At 39.7% G+C, this 23570-nt stretch overlaps 1 protein-coding gene and 1 pseudogene across 1 annotated transcript in view; one reads left to right on the forward strand and one right to left on the reverse strand.

The window, feature by feature from the left end:
* LOC108086682 (exostosin-1) overlaps window positions 1-12197 on the reverse strand; it is a 65795-nt gene extending 53598 nt beyond the window's left edge. The window contains exon 1 of the mRNA XM_017183675.1: window positions 10663-12197. Coding sequence (XP_017039164.1) covers window positions 10663-11465 — 803 coding nt within the window. The 5' untranslated portion in view covers window positions 11466-12197. The remainder of the gene's footprint in view (window positions 1-10662) is intronic.
* Window positions 560-2767, forward strand: LOC108086687 (annotated as a pseudogene).
* Window positions 12198-23570: the final 11373 nt, after the last annotated feature.

A 23570-nucleotide genomic window follows, 5' to 3' on the forward strand; every position in this document is an offset into this window, starting at 1 on the left:
CCTAAAAGTGGCACGAGTGTAAATTCAATTAAAAAACGCTTTTCAAATATTCATTACGCCAGTGGGCGGTGGGTGGTGGGCGGAAGTTAATTAGTGCCGGGAAGTATGCTTTGCTTTTTTCCTTGATTTTGTTTTTCAGCCGCAAAAGGGCCGCTCGTACGCCTGCTTGCATAATAATAATAATCATGTCACAAGGAACAGGACATGCATGCTACCCTACACAGAGAAAAAAACGAAGTTGTTGGATAGCGCATATACCTATATGAATTTAAAACAAGAAAGGAAGGACAATTGTTCATATGGCAGCTATATGATATAGTCGTCCGATTTTGATAAAATTTAATCCGAAATTTAATAGCAGTTAGAAAACTCCATCTGGGAGAGATCAAGTCGATCTGATCAAAAACAACGACGTGTGAATTTTTTATTTAATTCTCTCGTATGGGAGCTATCCGATATAGTCGGACTGAGAGACTAGTTTGCGCAGAAACGGACAGACGAAGAGACAGAGAGACTGATAGACGCATTTAGATTGAGATTGTCATGCTGATCAAGAATACATAAACTTTATGGGGTCTGAGGTGTCTTCTTCACTGCGTAGGAAAATATGGCTAATTATGTATATATTATTATTGCTTGATCCCTTGCTGCGGGGGATGCACCGTTGTGATTTTTCCAGCTTACGCGGGACAATAAAAAACAAGATAAGATAAGATACAAAAAAAAAATAAATCACGAAATAAGCTTTAGATGGCGAGCTACAAAAGCCGGGTCTCAGCTGCCGACAGAATCCAGTTACAACCACGATGTCGGGAACCACAAAGCTGCCAGTCTATCTGCTCCTAGTCACCATTTTCGTGGGCGGGAGTGTGTGCTACAATGTGCCCAAGGCCACCGTCAAGGCCATTTTTCCGAGAGGATTCGAGGTCTCCATTCCCCACCAGCCCGGAATCTCGCTATTTGCCTTTCACGGCAAACTCAACGAGCGGATGGGTGATCTGTCCGATCAGACGTGGGCCGCCGATATAAGGAGTTCCCGAAATGGACGCTGGACTTATCGCAACACGAACCAGAAACTCAAGCGGGGAGATGTTCTATACTACTGGACTACGGCGAGGTACAATGGCGTCGATTACCACAATTATAACCAGGTTGGAAGTTTCTGGTGATTCCCAGATATTCGACATGGACGGTGCCAACGGTGTCATCAGCCGATCATCGCCAACTGTCACAACACAATCAATATAATTGTGAACTAAATATTAAAGTTATTACTCCTTTATAGCTTTGTCAGTGGCAGAACAAAAAGCCATCTATAGACAACTTCAGCTTGATCTTTTGGAAAATACTTTTTATTAGCCTTTTAAGATTTTATTATAAACATTTTATAAACATAATGTGAGAAAAAGGAATCAGAGCATAATAAAACCAACTAACTGGTATCCGCATTGTTTTTTTCAAAGAATTATTAAAGAAAATTGTAATCATGTTTTCTATTTCAAAATAAAATGATTTCTTTATACATAAGCTAAAAAGAATCAACACAAATAAAGGAACGGGAGATGCATTTAAACCTGATTTCAACACAGACTCTCAAACCCCTTTCACCACCTTTGCTCTGCAAGGGTATAAAAATATATCCAAATAATTATATTCATCTCCGTTTACAGTTAATATTCACATTAGTGGCTTTAACTAGCAAATCAATTTGTATTACCATTTTACTGCAAATGTTTTTTCGCTGTGCATCGACCCCATTCAACCCTCAAAAAAGTGCTTTATTTGAAAAAGTTCTAGCTCCAAAAAAGCGCTCAAAAAGCGTGGAAATTTGATTGTTGTTGCCGGCTGCGGCTGCTGTGGCATGATGAAGTGTCATGAAATTTAATCAATTTATTTGAAACGTGAGCGGATTCTCCGTCACTTTGCCTGTGTTCTCGTTGTGTCGTTCCTGGGCAATAAATAACATCAGCGTCGTCTGTCGGTCGCTCAACTAAAAATTGTAACAGAGCAAAAGTGCCAAAGTAAATAACAAACAATGAAAATGCAATAACAACAACAGGGCCCAAAAGGAAACAAAGGCGCAGGGAAGAAGGGAAATGGAGGGAAAGTGGGGAGAAATATCGCAAATAAAGTTTCATTGTTTAGCAAGCGGGAATAACCGCACGCCACACACAGATACTCAAACCACACATAGATACTTACAAACACATATATATAAGTCCGCTCACCCACACACACACATACCACCAAGCACATGACGCTCCGCTTCTTTGGGCCAAAACATTTTGAAGTGAAAAAGAGGAGAATAAAAGGGAAATAAAGTCTACATTTTTGAAACGAAGTTCGGATGAGCTTGCATGGTGGACATTACTAAGCTGGATTTTTTGGGGATTCGCCTGGCACAACATTGTAAAATTGCTCATAGTTAGTAAGCCCTTCCCCACACATCTACGGTTTGGTTTTATGTGCTTACAACTTTTTAAATGAAATATCTTTAACAAGATTGTAGTGTTTTGTTAATTAGTAATAATGAGAATAGTAAATAATAGAGTAAAAGAAAAGATTTTATTAGATCAGTCTAAGTATACATACATATATTAGAATAGATATTATTTTACATCATATATCCCCCTTTTCACAGCTCAGGTGTTTTTTAAACGTTTAGCAGTAAGATCCAAGAACCAAATGATATAAGTACGGAAAAGCCAACACCTCTCGTTCCGTTTTTGCTGGCTTTCTGCAACATCCTTTGCGAACTCCTCCGCCAAGCACGTACGCAGAACGAAGAGCCTTTTGCCGCCCCGAAAACACACCCATTTGTCAGGACCCCATCCAGGGTTTATACAGAGCCAGCCAGCCAGCCAGCACCGATGGCTCCTCTTCGGAGAACGCTTTGTGCCATTATTGTTGGCATAACTCCGCAAGTGAAGGCCAAAAAGGATGGAGGAGCGGCGAACGGCGGATGGCATAGAGAACGTTTATAAATTTATTGTTTTCTACGACGCGTGTACTCAAGTGTTGCTGCGTGTTTTTGGCAACAAATTTGTTCAACAACCATGGCCGTGAAGTGGGGGAAATTAGGGCCGGGAAAAGCCCATTCAACTCGTTGCGGTGACGCATTTTATCATAATTACATTAACACGCCCCCGCCCACTCTCCTATTTTCACCGCCCATAAATTTAAAACAGATCCCCCAAAAGTAGGCAAAGCCGTTGAATCTTTAAAGCCAACTTCAAGCCGAAACTTTGGCGAGCTGCAAAATAATGGAAAAAGCAAACATAAATAAATGCACTGCAGCAGGGGCAATAACAAGTCAGCAATGCGTGTTTTCATCTTGTTGTTTTTGTTGTTGTTGTTGGTTGAAAAGTGCACACATGACATATTATTTCAACAATGCCAGTGTATGTGTGTGTGTGTGTGTACACCAGAGACACTGCAGCTTTTACTATTCAACTGGAGCTGTTGTGTGGGGACTTGGTAAAATTATGAGAGTGTTGGTCTGGGGATAACTAAAAACTGTATGCGAAATTGAAGAATATTTGCTTTTTTATCTGAATAAACGGTTTCGTATATTATTATAGCAATAATTTTAGGAAAATATGACGTTATGGATAAGCGTTTAGTTTTGTTTATAAAACATAACATTCTATCTCTCAAAACAAATAACTCTTGATCTTAAAAACAGTAAACAAATATAATTTAAAGTGATCCGTAAAAATTCTGTGAAATTTCTGAGTAATTTGTAGTAGATATCAGAATGGTTCATCATGTTTGTTCCTTGATATTTTCCATTTTGGCTTGCAAAATCCATTTCGCGCCATATGCGCATTTAGCTCGGCCCGAACCGCAAAACCAAGAGGCCGAGAGCCAAGTCAAGCCAAGTGAAAGGGCCAACACACACACACTCACACAGGGAGAGAGACGCACACATAGGCATAATTAAAAACATTTTTGCAGCCACCGAGGAAAAAGGAGCTGGGGATATGGCCAACCAGGGGCCGTCGCATATTTAGGCCAAACTCGCTGCAATCCTGGCCCAAACATCTGGTTGCCGCATCCCAACATCCCAACATCCACCCACATTCCACTTCATCATGACTCATTACAAAATGAAATTAAAATTAAATGTTTTTTATTTCATTAACGCTGTCCCGTCCGCATGTGAAATAATAATCGCAAAATGAAATGCGAAATATGTGGAAAAGCAGTGGGTTGAGCAGTGGGGTGAAATGTTTGGTGGTTTTAGCGGTTTCCCGGATCTCTTCCTGCCACTGTTGCACTGTGTCTCCTTTCGGGCGCCACTCAATTGAGTGCAATTGAAATATAATTTGTGCAGAGTACCAAGAATGTGGCTCTTTTTTTGTGTATTTCGAATGCATTTCCAAAGTTGAGAACTAAAAGATTCTTGTGGTGAACAGCTTTTGCGGGGAATGTTTGGAAATGTTAATTAAGTTCAAGTTGTCTATGATGACCCAAAAAAAAAAACATAATGAGGTTAAGTTGCATTTCAGAACTAATGTTAATTAAGCAAATAAATCAACACTACATTAAAATCGCACTAACTTTTCGGGAAATTGTTTCGCAATGTATATTTAGTTTGAATAGTAAAAGCAAGGTAAGGATTTCATATATTTATATTCGTATTAAATTTATTTAAAGTCTCTTTAAGATTCGTAGAAAAATAGCTAAATTTTCACCGCAAAATCAATCAGAAAATAGGAAGAGAGAAACACTTCCGATGAGATTAAATTTAACGCCATTTTATGAGGTCAATTCCCTTGAACGCTCATCCATCGTTTTCGGTTAAATAAATTTGAGGGATTTTCGTTTTCGCCTTTTTCGCCATCTATTTATCGCCAAATCATTTTGTGAAGTTAATTTGACGCAGCTCGCTTGCCAGCCGAAAACATTGAACATAAAAATTATTTATGGTCATCAAGTAGCTTTACTGTTTTATTGACTTTTATTTGCCACACAAACACGCACACTTGGCTGACCTTAGAGCCGAGTAAGGCTAAATCTGCATAAGTCAGTCGAAGGGAAGAAACGCGAAGAGAAGGCGAAAAATGCCAACTAATGTCACTTAGTGGATGTCGCCGGGTTCCGCTGAACGCTGAAATTCGAGACAATTTAGGAACAGTTTTTAAATTGCTCGCGGCTGTCGCAAATCTGAAATGAGATAGACGCGGAATGCCAGCGAGATAACCCCCGCCGCTTCGGGTTCATTGATAATGAGTTTCTCGAGGAGGCAAACGGAGGGTTGTTGCACTGGTGGTTTCTGGTGGGTCAGACGAGATTGTGGCGGTTCCAAAGGCGTATAGTGTTTCACACGCTCCTCGGGCTACCGCCATCCCTCTTTTGGCCGGTTCGGCACGTGCCGCCAATAAAGCTGAAAATCGCATAAACTGTTTGAGCCGCTTACACGTCATAAGTAGAGAGTACTTGGCCGAGGTCTGCGGACCTCCCCCACTTTCACCCACTTTCCTTCCCCCCCGCAAAAGGTTACTCGGCAACCCAACCCATCTTCCCCCAAACACTCGTCTGGTTATTGGCATCTTTAAGAGCCAGAACCCAGATATTCTGGCCCATAATCAATCCAACTCGTAGGTATAGATTTAGTGCATTTGGTTCGAAGGGCTGTGGGGAATATTGAAACCAGATGCCCATGGAATGTATTTTATAGCTCTTTGGTTTATGAGCTTGTTTCAGGTGCTACCTATAAAACATTTTTTATAGTAAGTGGTTATTTACCAACAACTGCTTTTGCCACAAAAGACTCCCCAAGAAGTTATACAGGTATTTAAAACTTTAAATATGTAAAACCACTGCACGTTGTGCTACTAATTTAATTCTGGGAAACAAAAAGTTTTTGTATGTGTGAAAAAATTAAAATGCAATAATGTAAAACAATAATTAAATTACCTCGAATGGCGTAAATGAAGGGATAAATAACGAATTAAAATGCCTCTTTTATATGAGGAGATTGAATTATCGGAGAACATTAATTGAAATGCCACTGAATCGAAAACTCTGAAGTTACAATTTTAATTTGAGCAGCGTAAAGCAGAAGGGCTTCCCTTTGCTCAAAATTTTCCTCTTGTATTTCGGTTTTATCGGGTTACGAGTTTCCAACGTTCAGGTGCACCTTGCAATTTACTTGGCTTTGATTAGATTTCGCAGTTACCGAAAATTTCCCCAAGGCCAGAGCCAAGATCGAATTGTGATTTTGTGGGAAATTAATTAAGTTTAAAGCTCGCACCGAGCTGAAAGCTAATTTTAACCCACAGCAAAAGCGAAGCGAATCGAATCGCAATGAAATAAAACCGAATGCGAACCGCAACGAATTGATTTGAGCGATTTGTTCAGTGGGCGGGAGGAGGAGGAGGAGGAGGAGGTGGAGACTCCGGCAAAGTGGCAGCAAAAAATGTTTGCTGTAAAATGCAATTGCAATTTGGCATGGCCAACTACGCACGCTGAGCTGTGCAACAACATCCAACAGCCAGCCGACATCTAAATCCACATCCAGGGCCAAATCCCCAACCAAATGAAACCCAAAGCTAACTAAACCAGCAAAAACCAGAAGCTAACATCCCAGAGCAATGGATGGACATGTGCAGCGAATTCCAAATGTCAGAAGTCCCGGATATATGTGTATACGGATATATAGTCGTTGGCCCGTCGCAGTCAATCGAAAAAGCTTTCGAAAACAACAAAAAGAACCCGTCGGCAGCTGGTTCGGAAAAAGTAATAATAAATAATTGCCCGATGAGGAGAGTGAGTAGCAATCGTCCTCGTTTCTCTGCTAATTGGAGGAAACCAAATTATGAGCACAACTTGCCGGGCCCTTCAAGGTGAATTGCTTGCCGGCGCAGGGTGAAGTTTTCCCTCTAATTGCGGAAAGTCACTCATAAAAAGCCCCATCAAGTTTCTGTTAAGCGGCAAGCAATTGTCACAAAAAGGCAGCCAAGTTTTCAGATAGCGGATGCGAATGTACCCCTTAATACGAGTATGTGCGATATGTCGTCTTCCCCTATAAGTCGAGCATATGAAATTCGCACACCATCAGCGGCGTTATGAAGGGTTAATAAAACGGAGCCAAGAACGTGCAAACCGAAGGCGTTGGCACCTGGCAAACGGTTTCACTTGCTTATTTTTATGAGCTCTGCGGAAAAACTTTGCTTTTCACGAAAGCGCGCTAGTTGATTTCGCCCTCCAGGGATTCCCCAAGAAATTGACGCTAAATTCTTTAGTCAATTTGGGCTGCCATAGAAATTGTGCTCATTAAATGCTAAAAGGAGTTCACTGGGGTTTCTTAAATGTTGTGAACTAGTTTTTTGAAGTGATTGTGGTGTAAATATTTAATTAAATACGAATTAAATTAGTTGCCAAAAAGATTTAGTCTAGATCTACTTTAGCCTTGTTAACTTTCACAAGAGTTAGTAGACATAATCAATAGAGGGGACCCAAAAGTCTTAATAAGTTTTGCAAATCATCTTTGGTGGCTTTCACATAATTAAAAAGTTTTCTGCCAATTTCGAGATGACCAAACTTCATTCGCATTTGCATTAGATGTCAAGAGACTTGCAGCCTTCATCGATTAGTCAGCTTAATCAGCGGCAATGATTGATAATAGTCAAGTTATTTCTCTTGCCTCGTTGATGATCTCATTGGAACCTGTTTGGGCATTGATTATATCCCCAAATCTCAGACTATTTCTCGCCAGCAAAAGCCAGAAACCAAAGCCCCAAAGAAAGAATGTCAAACGCAGACTCCCAACCACAGATTAACTCTGACCCCAGAAAACACACTTTCCCTCTCTGCCACTCCCTTTTTCCGCTTATTTTCCCCACGCCCCTGTCGCTTATGTTTTTTCCCCACATTTCCCGCAATTCACACACGGAGTACGGGAGAGTGCGAGCTGCAATTAAACGGGAAAAGAAAACTTTTCCAACAGTTTCCCAGGCCGCAAAGGATGTCCAGGCAACTGGGTATGTAAATGTGGGTGGTGTGAGTGGGTGGTTCGGAGGTGGCGGCCTTGCGATGTGTGGCTAGTTTGGTAGGGTTTCTTTCCGTCTGCTCGGTTCGACAATATTGGTACACAATAAACAAATACTGAAGTATTCGCTTTATAATAACAACATTTTGTAGAGTTTTAATTGAAAGTAAACAAACATATTAATATTTTTAATATTGTTACAAGCGTAATTCGATATAATCCTGTCTGTTTAATAATTTTTTTCCTCAGTGTGGTTGTTGGTGTTTGGACGCATAATTGTAAAGTGGCCCAGTACGTGTCGTTCCTTTCGCTTTTAATTGTATGTGTAAAGTGAAGTGGGTGTGGGGACATCCCCCGCCCCCCTTTTCCAGCAACCCTCTAGAGAGTGCGTAGTTGTGTATGTGTTGTTAACAACTTTAACATCACTTTGGCGTACCCTCAAACGTATTCATCCGACTTTGCCATGTGAGTTGTTTGCTGATTTTGCTGGTTCTGCTGATATTCTCCTATTCGAAAGTTTTATTTAGATACTGAATATCTGGCGGATCTACAGAATAGTATAGGTAACATGTTTAAAAAATCAAAAAATATCTATAGCATTTCATAGATTTCCTTAACGTTTAAACTGTACTCTAATAAAACGCTCAATATTTTTTACAGTGAATCCAACTTACAATAACATTCACCAGTGTGTCATTTTAAAGTGCCTCACATGTTCTTTCTTCACATACTTGTTCAACATTAATTGTGAGAGTGTTAATTGTTGTTGACCAGCACTTTACTTAATGAAAACTTGTCCTCGAGGAATTTCCATAGAAATATTTGAAGTTTCCCCATACTATCGAAGCTTGTGAGGGCGAAAATCAATTTAAAATTAGGGCACAATGAGCTCATGTCGCCACGTGGATATCAGGTGATAAAGTGGGGTCCGCAAACCATAGACAACAATCGCCCACTAACACCCACTCACACAGGGCAAAGGTCAGTTGAACTGGGGCTTCCTACACTGGAAATATTTATGGTCGTTTAACCTTTTTTGTAAAGTAAATATAGAAACATATTTTTGGCTAACTGTTTTATTTAACCATATTCTTAATTGTTTGTAATCTTATGTTTTAAGATTTTTAAAATATTAATTAAGTGAAGAAAATCTAATTTTTTAGATATATCCTATACCTAAAACCAAGTTAACAACCATGTTATCATCAAAATTGATATTTGCGTCCATTTCCTGAAACCTTCTACTGAATCGAGTTACATGTCAAAGGAAGCGTCATTCCACTCCTTGTTGTTGCCTTTGCCGCTCCTTTTGTTGTTGTGGGCGGCAAAAGCGAGTAAACAACAATAAAGCAGTGACAAACAAAAGAGTAGCAACTGCAAAAAAGCGAACCCAGGACACTGAAGGGACAAGCCCCAAAAACAGGAGCAACTACCAACTTGGAATATGGAAGGACATGACGAATGACGCGTTGCTAGACAATTTTTCAATTTGAATGGCCGCCCAACAAACAGAGAAAAAAAGAATTGGGGGCCTGAAACTCGAACAGTGAAACGTTTCGGATTTCGATTGGGTTTTCGCTTTTGCTCCTCTGGCTTCTGCCTGTTTTTTTGAGGAGGCCGGGGGATTGGCATCGATAGATGCAACCTGCAATTTGCCGCCTGACTAAGCCAGACGACGGGTTCAAATGGGGGCTATTCCAATCGGTGTGGAATTTAAGGCTGTAGTGTATTGTTCTACCCGTGACTGCGCTCGGAATTTAGCAAAATGTTGCAGGAATTTTATGCTAGATGGTCTTTAACTTCTTTGAGATTGCAATAGTTCACTAAAGTAAGTTACTGGCAATAATAATGTCAATGTCAACTTTCAAGTTTTTCTTGTTTAAATACCTTAAAAGTATGAACGTTAATAAAACCGCTATAAAATAAAATCTTATCGCAAATGACCTTTTAAACTTAATACACTCCGATGCCTTAAACCGCTTCAGTAAATTCAGTTTTGTTTTTACGATAAAATGCAAAAGAGCTTTTTTTCTTTAGCCAGACAACATTGTGTGGTAGAAAATCTATTTTACAGCGCTATAGATTTTGTTTTATTTTTTTGCATTGAATTAAACTATCGCAAACTGTTTTTATAAAAAGGTATTAAAAAGGCTCTCATAGGTTTAAACTTTTCGTTGCGATAGAACAGCTTGACCAAAATAAATTGCTTTTAAAATAATTTTTTGTGTTATAATCAAATTAAGTCAGTGCCAAACATTTTCCTTCGTAGAATGCTTTTTGTTTTGTTATTTATTTCCTCAGTTAAACACAGATACATCTTTGGATTTTTCAAAAAATATAGGAGATACTCATAATAGGTATAATATATTTCTAAAAATAGTTTTTCTCATTGACTAATCTACTTCCATTTTTATAAAAACACAATCATTCACTTTGGAATGGTTTATATTAACAAAAGAAAACTGTTCCTCTATCTTTTTCAGAGAGAACCAGATGCAGGTTAAGGTTTTCCAAGAAAAACAGATTTTTCCTCTCTGGTTTTAAACGAGTTTGTGTCCAAAATGAATTTATCGTTTGTCCGCTTCTTGGAAATTAAACGATTCATGGACTCTTATAGACCCTATATATATCAAAAATTAATAAATAAATAAAATTTATTGACTCACCGCTTGCCCTTGAAGGCCAGCAGATACTTCTTGTTGGCGGGAAAGTTGTTGGACTGCACGGAACCCGTGGCTCCGGCCCTCAGCGGGAACTGCTTGTGGAAGAGCGGGATGCTGACGTCGAAACCGTGTCGCAGTTGCAGTACGCCCATGCTGGCCTTGGCCAAAATGGCCTCCCCAGCATCGAATCCCAGAGAGTTTTCCGCATAATCCGGCCAAGTGCCCGAATACAGGTTAAAGATGATGTGATTCCTGCCATTGTTCCAATGGGACAATCTGGCCAATCTCGAGGGCACATTTCGCACATAATCCTCGGACAGCAAATCCCGATCCAGGGTATCGATGCCCAGCACAAAGAGACATGCGGCCGTGGGATCACTGGTATAGTACCTCGATTCCTGGATGGCAGTGAGTATCTTTTGATAGTTGGCCGACGTGGGCGGGGCGGCGCCCAGGGAGTTAAGGGGTTCCGGTGGATAGATATAGACCAAAAAACGATCGTAGCACCGCGTAAAGTCGAAGCAGGTCTCCATGCGGCAGTCGGGTTTGCGAGGAGCCTGGTACTTTGGGTTCTCCGCTGGGATCTTCGATTTATTACTCTGCAGCAGCTGGAGTTCCTGCAGTTCGGGGGAGCCCATAAAACTGGGTAACTGCTCGTGCGGTTGAACTCCACCATCCTTGGCCGATTCGTGCTGGGCTCTACGGGGTCTCAATAGCGAGTCTTTCAGGCGATATCCCCCAAAATAGGCGTAGGCCAAAAAAGCGCAGGACACAAAGACCAGTATGTAACGCTTTTTGGCCTGCATTTTGTGGGTTTAGTAAACACAAAGCCTTTAAATCCTCTATTATTTTGGTTTTTATTATTACTTTATTATATGTTAATTTATTTATTTATTATTGTTTTGGAACTTTTTTCGTTTGTTTTCCCGGGAGGCTGTGTGTGTGTGAGTGGGAGAGCGTGCGTGTGTGTGTGTGCAAGAGGCGGGGGTTCCGACGACAACAACAACAACAACAACGGCAACACAAATTTACACTAGTTGTCGCTCATTTTCGATTTTGGTTTATTTATTCAAACTGATAGCAGGGCCAAAAGCTTTGTTGTTATTTTACGCACACCGCGGCGGTAAGAGAACACATGCATTCACATTTTGTTCATAATCTTTTTATGATTTCTCATTTCCTGGCGCGTTTAATGATTTGCGGGGTTGGCGGCGGGGGGCGGGCAGTTGGGTTCGATCCTCGCTTTCTGCGAGGAAATGCATCGCGCACACACATCTAGATCAGTTTTTCACTTCATTTTCATTTAGTTTCAGCATTTGTTTTGCTCTCTTAAACAACGGAAACATTAAGCAAACACACACAAAACATTTTTAGCAGCTAAAATTTAGACGGCGAGTCGCGAGTTGACCAACACTGATCGAGCGGCATTTTGCAGCACCAAAAGAGAGCCAGAGAGAGAGGGAGCGGGCGGCAGGGTTCCCAGCTCTGGCAAAGAGCGTTATTGTTTGAATTATAAACAATAATTAATGTTAAGTGCAGCTTTTTAGTCACTTTTGGAATTAAAATGCTATTTAATCTCTAGTTCACTTATCTTTCACATGTTTTTTTCATATAGGCTCCTGTAGTTCCACTTGTCTCTAACTTTCCCGTGTTCAGCCACTTTTGATAACAACTAAATTGCACAAAAATGCTCTAAAAAAGCGCGTCTTAACGTTTTGATGGCTCCGCGTGTACTGGCCAAGTTATCACACGGACTTTTTCCACAAGGACTCCGCTGGAAAACAGAAACTCATTGGAAAACCGGCACATGCGCGGATTGGCGCGATTCAGCTTGTATTTCACTAACAGGTGGCAACGCTATTGAAACAGCTGTTGAATTCAAATGTATTAAAATTTTTTTCTATGATAAATCTCTTAATGAGTGGGAGTTTTGAAAGGGGGTGATTACCGTGAGTTGGAAATTGAATCCCCCGGGCGTAATATGTTTACGAAATGTAATTACCACTACAATAACTGCTGCCAAACAACTTGCCGCGGTGGTGCATCATAATAATTATTGTTTGGTTTGAAATTAATTACATTTTCGGCAACACATACATCACGTTTCCGCTTTGGATATTTGCCAAATGTCACCCAAAGGTATTTCATTCAAGCCTTTATTAATTATTTGCCAAACAAATTGCTTGTGCAATTATGATTTGGAATGGAGGCAATAAATGTCAAACAAATGTTAACAGATACATAATATTAAAAACTAAAGCAGTTGAAAAACTAAAATATATAGTATTTATGCATTTTAAAAAGACAGTTATAACAATTTATGTTTGTTACTTCTTATTAAGCATAATTTCTGTTTTTGCTCTATTAATGCCTATATATTTTTTTTCTGTGCACAAAAAAACAACTAGGAGAAATAAGTGCGTGCCATATTTAAAAAACCAAAATAAATAAACTGTTTTTGTGGAGTGGACATTTTCGCATCCGCATCCTTCGTCCGGTTTTGTGCTTTTTGGCAACGCGCGCAATTTCCCGTTACAAACGCGTTTAGGCTGGAATTTCAATTATGCACAGGAATGCCACGCCCCCTCGACCATCGCCCCCTTCCACTCTTCTTCTTCTTCCTGTGCACTTCCTGCGCTGCGACCGCAATTATGATACGCCCGCTTAGATAGAAAAGTCGCCCAAAAACCGAATTGCCAAGAAGTTGCAAGTTCTGCAATTGAAAACCCCTTAAGGTCCTTTCCCTGCCTTTGACTTTGTAAACAGCTTCATCAAAAAAAAGAACGCATTCATTGTTACCAATGTTTTAAAAAATCTTCCATCCAAATTCTCTCATTATCCCACTCACCAATTTAAATATTTCTGGTCTTTGCATTACTGAAGTAAAGTTTGCTATTTCCTGTGTTTTAGAATTGATTTTATAACCAGCTATAGATTAAAGCAACCTCTGAGTAACATATGCAGATTAAATTCCGGGAAAATTTCTCTTTAGTTAAAAGTTTTCCACACATTTGCCCCTCCATAGAAAACATGCATATATCTCAGTCGCAACCTGGCGACCTTGCCATCCTGACCATGCAAATTGCACGTCTTCCGCCGTGAATGCACACGACCCACTTGATGGCCATGCATCTCGTTTCCGTTTCCGGCGTGCCTCTAATTAAGTGTCAGTCGACCGTGTCCTGCCCTCCTTCCTTCCCTTTTCCCCTTTCCCCCTTACTTACTCGTCCTCCCATTTAATATTCACTCTTTTGTGAGATTATTGAGTTTGCTCACACGCCAATTTTCTTCTTTTCCTTTGCTTTTTTTTGCCAAATCACGAACAACGCCCCCATTCAAAGTTAATCAATCATGCACATGCTGCATAATTTGACTTCCTAAAGGAGATTCTTAGGTGTCTGCCAGCTGGGGACCCCGTTCCATTTATGTACCATATCTGTCTCCTCTTCGCTCCACAAATAAAAACTTTGATGGATATTCTGCTCGGTTGTTGTTCTTATCCCATCGAGCTAATGAAACAATTTTCGATTTAGCCTGGCCAACGGGGTCCACAGTTTCGCCTTTAATGTTATGCACTCATAAACATTTTCAGTTTCATATTGCTTACACATTAAAAATTCTATTTTCAGTTTAAAATATCTAGTTTCTTTGCATATACAACATACCCCACGGAATCATTTCCATATTAATAGCTTTAGTTTTGCATTCCCAGGTTTTCATGATTTACACAAGAAAAAGTATTTATCTAAAATTTAATTTATATTATATCTTATATATATTTTTCTCTGTGCACAATCTTTGAGCTGGCGGGATATCAAGTGCACGACCTCACGACAATCAACTCGCTGCGTTAAAGTTTAAGTTCTGCCATTGCCGCTGCTCCTGGTTTATCATCATCGTCTTCATCAAAATAGTAACCGGGAAAAATAACAACTGAAACAGCGGCAACAACATAAATTCATTAGCCACAAGTCAAAGTGTTGGGCGAAGGAGGAAAATATAGTGTACACTTCCGCCACTTTAAGTACTTGACGAAATTTATGACGTCACTTTAAGTTCCCACCTCGAGTTTATGGATGCTGAAAGCGCTGAACAACGCCAGCCGCAGTTTTCGCAAAACTTTATTACAGATTTTGTAACGAGCGTGTCGGAAAAAGCCACACGTTAAGCTTATGGTGGCTAAAATAAATTAAGTTGAGTGATGTAAAAGCTGGCTAAATCAAATGCTTATGTACAAGATTCATCAGTGCAATTTATATAATTTTAATTAAATTACATGGCATACTTCCAGGAGTTTTGTTTATTGGATGAAATTGTTTTCATTTGTAAATCTTTAAAGTAGAATAAAATCTGTGGACATATGTTCATATTTCAGCATAAATCTTTAATATGTTCCTTGGAAACCGAAATAAGTAAGTCTATGTATTAAATATAAATAGAAAACCAATATGTTGCAGCCGTACTTTTTTCATCCATTTTTTGCTCTGAGCTGACCAAATAATATCCAGGAAAGGACAGCTTGCCCCGGGGATATCCTTCGAATCGTCAACCACAAAACACACAATCGAAGGGAGCGGCGCAATCCTCTTTGGCATCATAAAGTGGCCACATTATGTGCTGGTTTTGTCTTTTTACGACTCGGATGTGAACGATTATGGATGCAGAGGTGTTAACCCATTCTGCTTGGCAAGCGGAGCATCGCCATCGCCATCTCGCCATCGCACCCGAAATGCAATATCCTTATATGCACAAACACAAGGCGACGCAGGGAGAGAGAGAGAGAGCAGATGCCATATCCTGTCAGATTTGCATGGCGGAGGTGAACATGACAGGCCCAACGTCGATGCCTGCAGGACGTGCCAAGGATAACGCCAACCCACACGCTCATCCACTCACCCAAATACACACGCATCCAGTTCGTAACTTAGCTTGACATTGCGGCTGAACAGGAAGAAATATCCTATAACTTTATAAGATATACCATTAATAAAGAAACAAACTGTAGCACTTCCATAAAACTAAATTAGCTTGAATTTAAGAAACTTACAAATACCTCTAAAAATCTTGTTCTTTCAAAGAGAAGGAAAAACATTTTTTTCAGTGCATATAAATCGCTGAGCGACGCTGAGCTTTAAGCAGAAATGATTATTAAGCTGGTGTCCTTAACTAGGGGAATGTGGGGAGGGCTTGACGGACAGTGTCTTGGTCAGTTTACAAATCCAATCAACGTTGCGTATACTTGATATGCAAACAGGAGCAAAGGAAACTTTCGCCGCTTCCACAGCTGCTTTCCCTCGTTTTATTTCCACTTGTGCTGCTGCTACTGCTGCTTCAGCCAAATTAGTTTAGCAAACATCAAACAGGCCAAAGCAGAAGCTGCAGCCAATCAAAGCAACAAGCTCGAAATAAAGAGGAAAACTGTTTGACTTTGGCTTTCAATATAACGCATACGCCACGTGGCGAACCCGAAATAAGCAGTGTGTCGTGTCGGAATAATTCAATTTGCTCACCCAACGAGCAAAAAAAGTAAAGCAAAAAAGGGCAAAACAACAAAATGAAAAAATAAGCATTTTCCGCTGATGTTTGTCTCTGATTTTGATATATAAATGTACACATGTGTAGGCGAAGGGTAAGTCACAACTTCAGTTTCAGTGCGCAAACATTTTATGCATAATCCTCGAGCAGAAGGATCCGCTCCTGCTCTTTTCCTGCCAAGTGAACCGGAAAATGTGTTATTTTATGCGTAACGCAATTTTGAGAGGCAATTTCACAAACTTTTACTGCACTTCCAGTAGGAGTTTTATTTTCCTGAGTGCGCACTGATTTCAAGGTCGTCATTTTGTACAGGAATCTATACGGATTTATGGCCCGAATTTCATAAATATCCTTCCTTAAATATTTGGCGGATTTAATCCTGTGCTTTTCCCCGCAACCGTCCTTTCCATCTGGGTGGCTTGTATATCAGCCGCAAAATGATCAAAAGAACGATTAGCCTGCCACACAAAATGCCCCCAGCGGAATTCATCTGGAGCCTTGAACAAGCAAAGGAAATGCAAGCGGTATAAATTTAATTTCAGCAGAAATAATTGCTTTAATTTGTTGCTTTCTGTACATTTTAATTGAATTGGGAGCGAAAACAGATATTTTAAATGATAACACATAAAGGCATTAAAGAAACATTTCCGTCGCTTATGTAAATTGACTTTGTTAACACAAATAAATACCTGTCGTGTTTATTGAATTAATGCAAATGTTTAGATTCGTTTTGCAAAGATATCACAACTGAAAAGTTGGCTAAAGCAAATAAATCGAATTAAATTTCACAAATTATACTTCCGCAAAGTTTGCTCTTAAACATAATCTTCTTTTCGAATTATTTTTCCCTTTCAGAAAGCATTTAATTTCATAATTTCCCTGCCTGCTTTAGTCAATTTAATTCTGTGAATTGAATTACGTGGCTAAACACACAGAAAATGTAATCATACATTCTGTGAAATATTCCTGGGAAATCCTACCAAATGCAAACGGAAGCCCGATTCCCCGGGCCACTTTTCGATTCCCTTGGCCAGATAAACATTTGTTCTGGCCAAGTGAGACTCTGTTGCTGCAACATATTGCATTTTAATGGGGATTTCGTTTTCATTGTCAACACTTTTGTGAATTATGAGGTGGGGAACCGAACACCGAAGAGTGGGGAAAAGTAACTACGTAAGGCGGTGGCTAGAGGACACCGAGTCGTAAATTCAGGCTCGAGATTAGAACTGCAAGTGAAGTTGAACGAGATGAGCTCCTGGCTGCTCATCCATGCCACTGCCAGCCAGGACATTTGACACTTTTCTGGCTTAATGAGGCAGGAAGCTCCGTCTTGGCTGTGGATCCTTGGATACCGGGTCCTTGGCTCCCTATTTCTCTATTGTCTTCTGGCCGCACATTTGCGGACGACGTGTGTCAACGCATTGTGCGGTGTAAATTGCTTGCTGCCATCAAGCATTCAACCTCCCGCATCCCCATTCCATCACTCCCCCACTCTTCTCCTCCGCTCCTCCTGCTCCACCTCTCATCTGGCTAACCAATGCAGCACTTGTCGTTTCCCTGCCTCCCCCTTCTTCTCCACCGCTTCTTCAGGCTGTCTTCACTCCTTCGTCACCCCGGCGAGCCATTCAAGCCGCCGCCCTGCGTTGACAAGTTGTGTGCATAAATTGCAACTGCCTGGGCTTGTATACAAAACATGTGAAGGATGCGATGCTGCTGCTGCTACTTCAGTACACTGAAAAAAATGTGTAAGAATATTTCTTATATAGTATTGTATTGTAATGTATTATATTACAATGAATGTGTTTGCTTATGTTTATAAACTTAGTTAAATATTCATTGCTAAAGATTAGTGAAGAAGATCTTAAAAATCTTCATTAAACTTCTGAAATATTTTTCAAGATTATATTCTTTTACTATTACAAGGATACATTTTGTGTTGAAATCAATATTAAAAAAATCCAAAAATTTTTGTAAATTGTTCTATTGCAGGTTATTAAGTTTTTAGTAAGGTCTTGGGGAAATTTGATAAACAAACTGTTTCCCCAGTGCTTTCCTGATGTCGCTGCTCCTGACTATGCATGAGTACTAGTGTATCCTTGATGTTTTAGGATTTTATTTGCTGGCTTAATAAAGGCATCAGGCATCAGGCTGCAAGTACCAAGTACCAGGCCCAAAACCGGCCTGAAGTTTCAATGCACTCGCTCACCTCTCCACCTCCTCTTCTGATATACACTAGTATGTGTGTGTGTGTGCGTGTGTGTGCCAGTGTTTGTGGTGCACCCTCACTTCCGGTTTGGCAATGTTGCATGATGCAGTTTAAATTGCTGCCTCAATTACACATGTCTCGGTATCTGGGCATACCCAGATATATATACACACACACATGCATACATACACGCATATAGTATCTGTGTGTGTCTGCAGGGTCAATGCTGCCTGACAGTCGGCACAGCTCTTCAACTTTAATGCGATTTTAAAGATGCCCACAGCGTCGAGAGCTGTCTAGAAACGAGAAGCAGACTGCAGATGAGGTCGTGACACGAATGGCTGGTTGGATTAATTTTTATTTAATTTTAGCAGCATTTAAAATGCTTTAAATTTAAAGATAATTGTAGGTAACTCTAATCTCAAGCTATGATAGGAATATTTATAACGGTTAGTTTTGCTTCTCTTTGTTACCTAAGAAATATATGTCTCACAAAAGTCTAATAAATTTAAATACCAATATCAAATCTTTTAAGAGAAACAATGGATTCGTTCAAATATAAAATCGAAACAAAAACAGATGCACTCTAACTTAAATGTATCTATGCCAAAACAAAAGCCATTATTTACGAAAATTTAAATGTATCTCAAACTAACAAATTTGCAAAATCTTTTTCCAGGAACCCCTGGTTTTCTCTCGAAAACAAATGCAAATTCGCCGGAGTGGAATGCATTTTTAGATGCGCTGGCCATTTGTTTTGTGTCCTGACTTAATTAACGCTGACTTACTCATGTTGCCAGGACTCGTACACCACGATCCCTGCTCCTTTTGCTCCTTTTGACCCCCCACAGCTTCTCTGTAAGCCGCTTGCTGGCATTGTTGCTGTCTTTTGTTGATAATTACTTTTGATAACTTGGCTCTCTCACTTAGTGAGTCTGTCTCTGGCTGTCCCCTCTTCTCTGTTTTCCCTTTTTCCACTAGTTTTCCCCCCCGCGTTTCCAGTATTTTCCCCTTTATTACGCGGTTTTTCGGGTTATTTTATAGTTGTTGCTGGCGGTTTTTGCAGCCGGCTTGCATATGGCGCCATTACAGAGCTTATTAAACAAGCTTTCGCATAAGCTTTAGTTTTAGTCCCCATCCGAAGGGCTCCCCTCTTCGCGCCATTGCCAACTACCAACTGCCGGCTGACTGGGCTAAGTGCTCCATAAGCCTTGAGGTAGGTCAAGTAAAAAATTTCAACCAGGCTCGAAAAGAGCAGCACACACATATCTCTGTGAATAATGCAATTATCATGGAGTAAAGCTGCGATGCAAGACCATGAAATATTCACGAAGAGATGCTCGAAGGGTTAAAGCTGCTGGTGATATGGCATTTAAAGTTGGTGGTACTACTTTTTGCTGTTAGTATAAGCTTAAAGAATACATCTTTTCAAAATAAATAAGATTGAAATTTGAACCAAAACAAGAGGAGAGTTCATAAAGTAAAGAATTAAACTAATCAAACAGCAATTCAGGCAACTGTTTTAAGTTCAATTTATTAAGAGAAAGCAGCATTAAATTTCACTATTATTGCTTTTCAATTGAGCTTTTTAAAGGGGAAATTCGACTGGGGAAACTTCATAAGAAAATGTCTTTCCCATTTTATGCATATTTGTTGGCTTAGGAAGTGTTTGGCCCAATAATATTTGCCACTCTATTTACATATTGTAAGGCACCCAATTTTCTCCCCCATTTCCCGCCCCTCCCCATCTATTTTCTCCCCTTTCTCCCCATTGGCATGCAAATGTGTGTGTCTGTGCATAATTTGCCCTGTTGTTGTCGTTGTTTTTGGATGTTTCTGTTTCGCACATTTGCTTTTATTGCATTCCTTTTTTCGCACGCACGAGGCCTCAAGTTTTGAGCTCGCACTCCTCTTCTAAATGTCAGCTGTCAAATATATACTATATGCCCGCACACATTTTTAATACATATATGTTTATATAGGTATATGGTAAACTGGAAAAACTTTAGGTTTAACTAATAGGTAACAATATTAAAACAAATGATTATTTATATTATAATGAATTTTTATTTTCAAATAAGTTTTTTTGGCATTTTGAAACTTGAGTCGATATTTGAATTCATAGTTTATAGTTCATATCCAAATAATTTCTTCGAGTGTATATACTTACTATGGAAATTTAGATACGTAAGTCGGCTACTTCTGCCACAGTGTCCTTGAAACCGACTGGTGTGTGTGTGGGTGTGTTGTTTCTGTTGCCAAGTGTATGTGGACAGCTGTTAAAGTGACAACATCGCGTTGAAAATTTATGCGATTGCTTATAAATCGGATTTATTTTGATATGCAGGCCAGTGATTCATTGATGATACCGGCAATTTCTAGAAGCTCGAGTTCAGAGCACTCGTATAATCAGCATTAACGGTGTGCTAAATTTTATTGGCCTGGCTAACTGACTCAAGCAGAGAGAATTGAGCAATAAAAAGTAATTCAATTCATGATGGTTTTTTTATAACTCTTTGCTGATTAATATCTCATTTTCGTGATTAAACATACAAATGTATATTTAACTGTTCCCCAGATTTTAAAAGAAAACAATTACGCATTACCTTCAAATAGGGAAATAATAAAAAATTGCATCCGAAAGACCTCTGACCTAATGAAAATAAAAAGCCCTACTTAGCCTAATTTCCCACACAAGCCACTTAATCACAATGGAAACAAGTTGATGGATATCAAACCAATTATTCAAATCATTAACATAATTCCGATTATCCCACAAGACCAAAAAAAATGCAAATCAAAAGGTCGTTGAATCGCCCACAAAAGCGTATAGTAACTGGAGTCGCCCAGATAGTCGTCATTTGTATGGCTTGCCCATAATCACAAATAAATAATTAACAAATTTTGATTGAAAATGTCAAATTGCCATAGCCCTGAGCTAAATCCGTGCCGCTGAAGACGCACAAGCCGAAGAAAAAAAAATGAATATAAAATACAAAGTAAATTTGCATAAAAGCGGCGATAAAAGAGAGCGCCAAAACAATTTGTCAATGTAACGCCCAAGAGACTGCCACTCCCCCTCTCTCTTGGCACTCTTTTTGCTCGTAAATGAGGGCTAAGAGAGGGGACAGGAGAAAGGGGGAGGGAGAAGAGGAGAAGGTGGTGATGGCGTGCTAATTTGCGAAGGCAAAGTCAAAATAGAGCCATAAATATGGCAAATGTTTGAAGTTGTTTCCTTTCCTTCCGGACCATAGATCTCTCTATCTCTTTCTCCTGGCCCTCTACCCCTCTCTTTCTTTTATTGGCCATCATTAAGAAAACAATGCATAATAACACATTTATCAGCAGGCCAACCTGATGACTTGGAGCGGTCTCTCACCTTGAGCTTTTTTACATCGATACCGAAAAAACCACGATTCAGAAAACTCGTCTACCATCTCGATATCATCGAATTCGAAATTCGTGCAGTAACAATAAAAGTAAAACTAACAAAAAAAAAAGAAGTGGTTTACTAAACTGTTATTACATTTGCGATTCATAGAAAGAGTATTGTGAAAGGCAGTAGGGGAAGCGAATCGAAAGTGGAACGAACGGATGTCCAACAAATCAAGCATTCGCACTGTGGGCCCCATAAAATGAAGTTTGGACCTGTCCAAATGGGGCATCAGAACTTACGGTGATGCTTACGTGACGAAATTCCAAAAGTCCCCCAAGAATTCACTTTTTCCACAGTTCTATTTCGGTGACTGAGTGCATCAACCCTGTTGTGAATGCTTAATTGCAATCAAGTGCAGCTTAAATTTGCATTAAAATATAGTTAACTTAACAAGGTGCCATTAAGGTTTCTAATTTTTACAAGGCTATATACCCCAATTGTTGAAGATGATGATAAAGTACAATTTCGGCTTCATAATTTTCAGTTTTTATTTAATTAATTAGGTTCAACCGTATACGAAATACCCAAGCAAATAATGACTTTAAAAATCTTTTTTAAGATAAATTACTTAACCAACAACACCTTGATGTTTTAATTATTTTAAATAAGTTGTGTTTACTTTTAATATAATTAATATAACGATTAAATAATGGCTATTTACGCAACTTATAAAATATGTTATGACAATTATGTGCAAGTTCAGCTTCATAAGTCTCTGTTTAATGTAGTCAAGACAAAGACTTAAATAAAAAGTGAGGAAGCTTAAGAAACGAACGCTAATAAAATACCATAATTACGATTATTAATTTGCAAACCCCACATAAACTCATAACTACAAACCACCTTCTTCACACATATATGAGCCTACTTAACTTCGGGTTTGAAGACTTCCATGTTTCCCAAGACCAACGTTTTTCCATGTATTAGCGATTACATCCAATGTTGACCCAAGCAAATAAATGGTAATTCAATTAAGCCGTATCTAAATCAAACACGGAGCTTGCCCAATTTTTCCACTGTAGATCTGCAGATAGGTGAACCCGAATTGCAGTTCGAACCCGATTCCGAATCTTCCAGCTGTTTGCTGAGTGGTTATGGCGCTGCTGATCCGAAAATCCACCAATCCAAAAGGGTGGCCCAGACACAACGTAATGCTCCACTTACTTCCTCGACTTCGGGCACATACACACACAGCCCAGAGGTGCTTTCAATTTGCACAAAACTCCACGTAAATTACATAAGTTGACCATAAAACCCGGGGGAAACGGAGCACTTACAGGAGAAGAAGCGGCAGAATGCGTGAGGTAAGTGCACCTTTTTCGGATCGTCTTTTTGGAAGACCACAAACCAAAAAAAAAAAGAAGAAAAAAAACTGGTTGACCAACTGACCTTGAAGCACTTTGGAGATGGGGCCCGCTTACGCAATGCAATACACCCCGATTCCAGTTCGATCTTCTTCTCTACACGAAAGTCAACAAATTGCAGCTTCCCCAGCGACGATTGCAAAATTACATTTGAAGTTTTCGGTGTTGATGTTGAGTTTTTCCCCCAACAACACCGCATGGCAGATCTTTGGCTTGTCAAAAATGTAAACACAAAAGTCTCGGGAGGGGAAAAATTAAAAAAAAAAAAACCGAAAAATAAAAAAAAAGATGTATAAAAAACGAGGCGACGCCGCTGCCGACGCTGCTGCTTTTGGCCAGGTCTCAAGTGCGATATAAAAGCCCGGCCACA

This window comes from Drosophila ficusphila, unplaced genomic scaffold, assembly GCF_018152265.1.
Source record: "Drosophila ficusphila isolate 14025-0441.05 unplaced genomic scaffold, ASM1815226v1 contig_414, whole genome shotgun sequence".
NCBI classification, from domain to species: Eukaryota; Metazoa; Arthropoda; class Insecta; order Diptera; family Drosophilidae; genus Drosophila; species Drosophila ficusphila.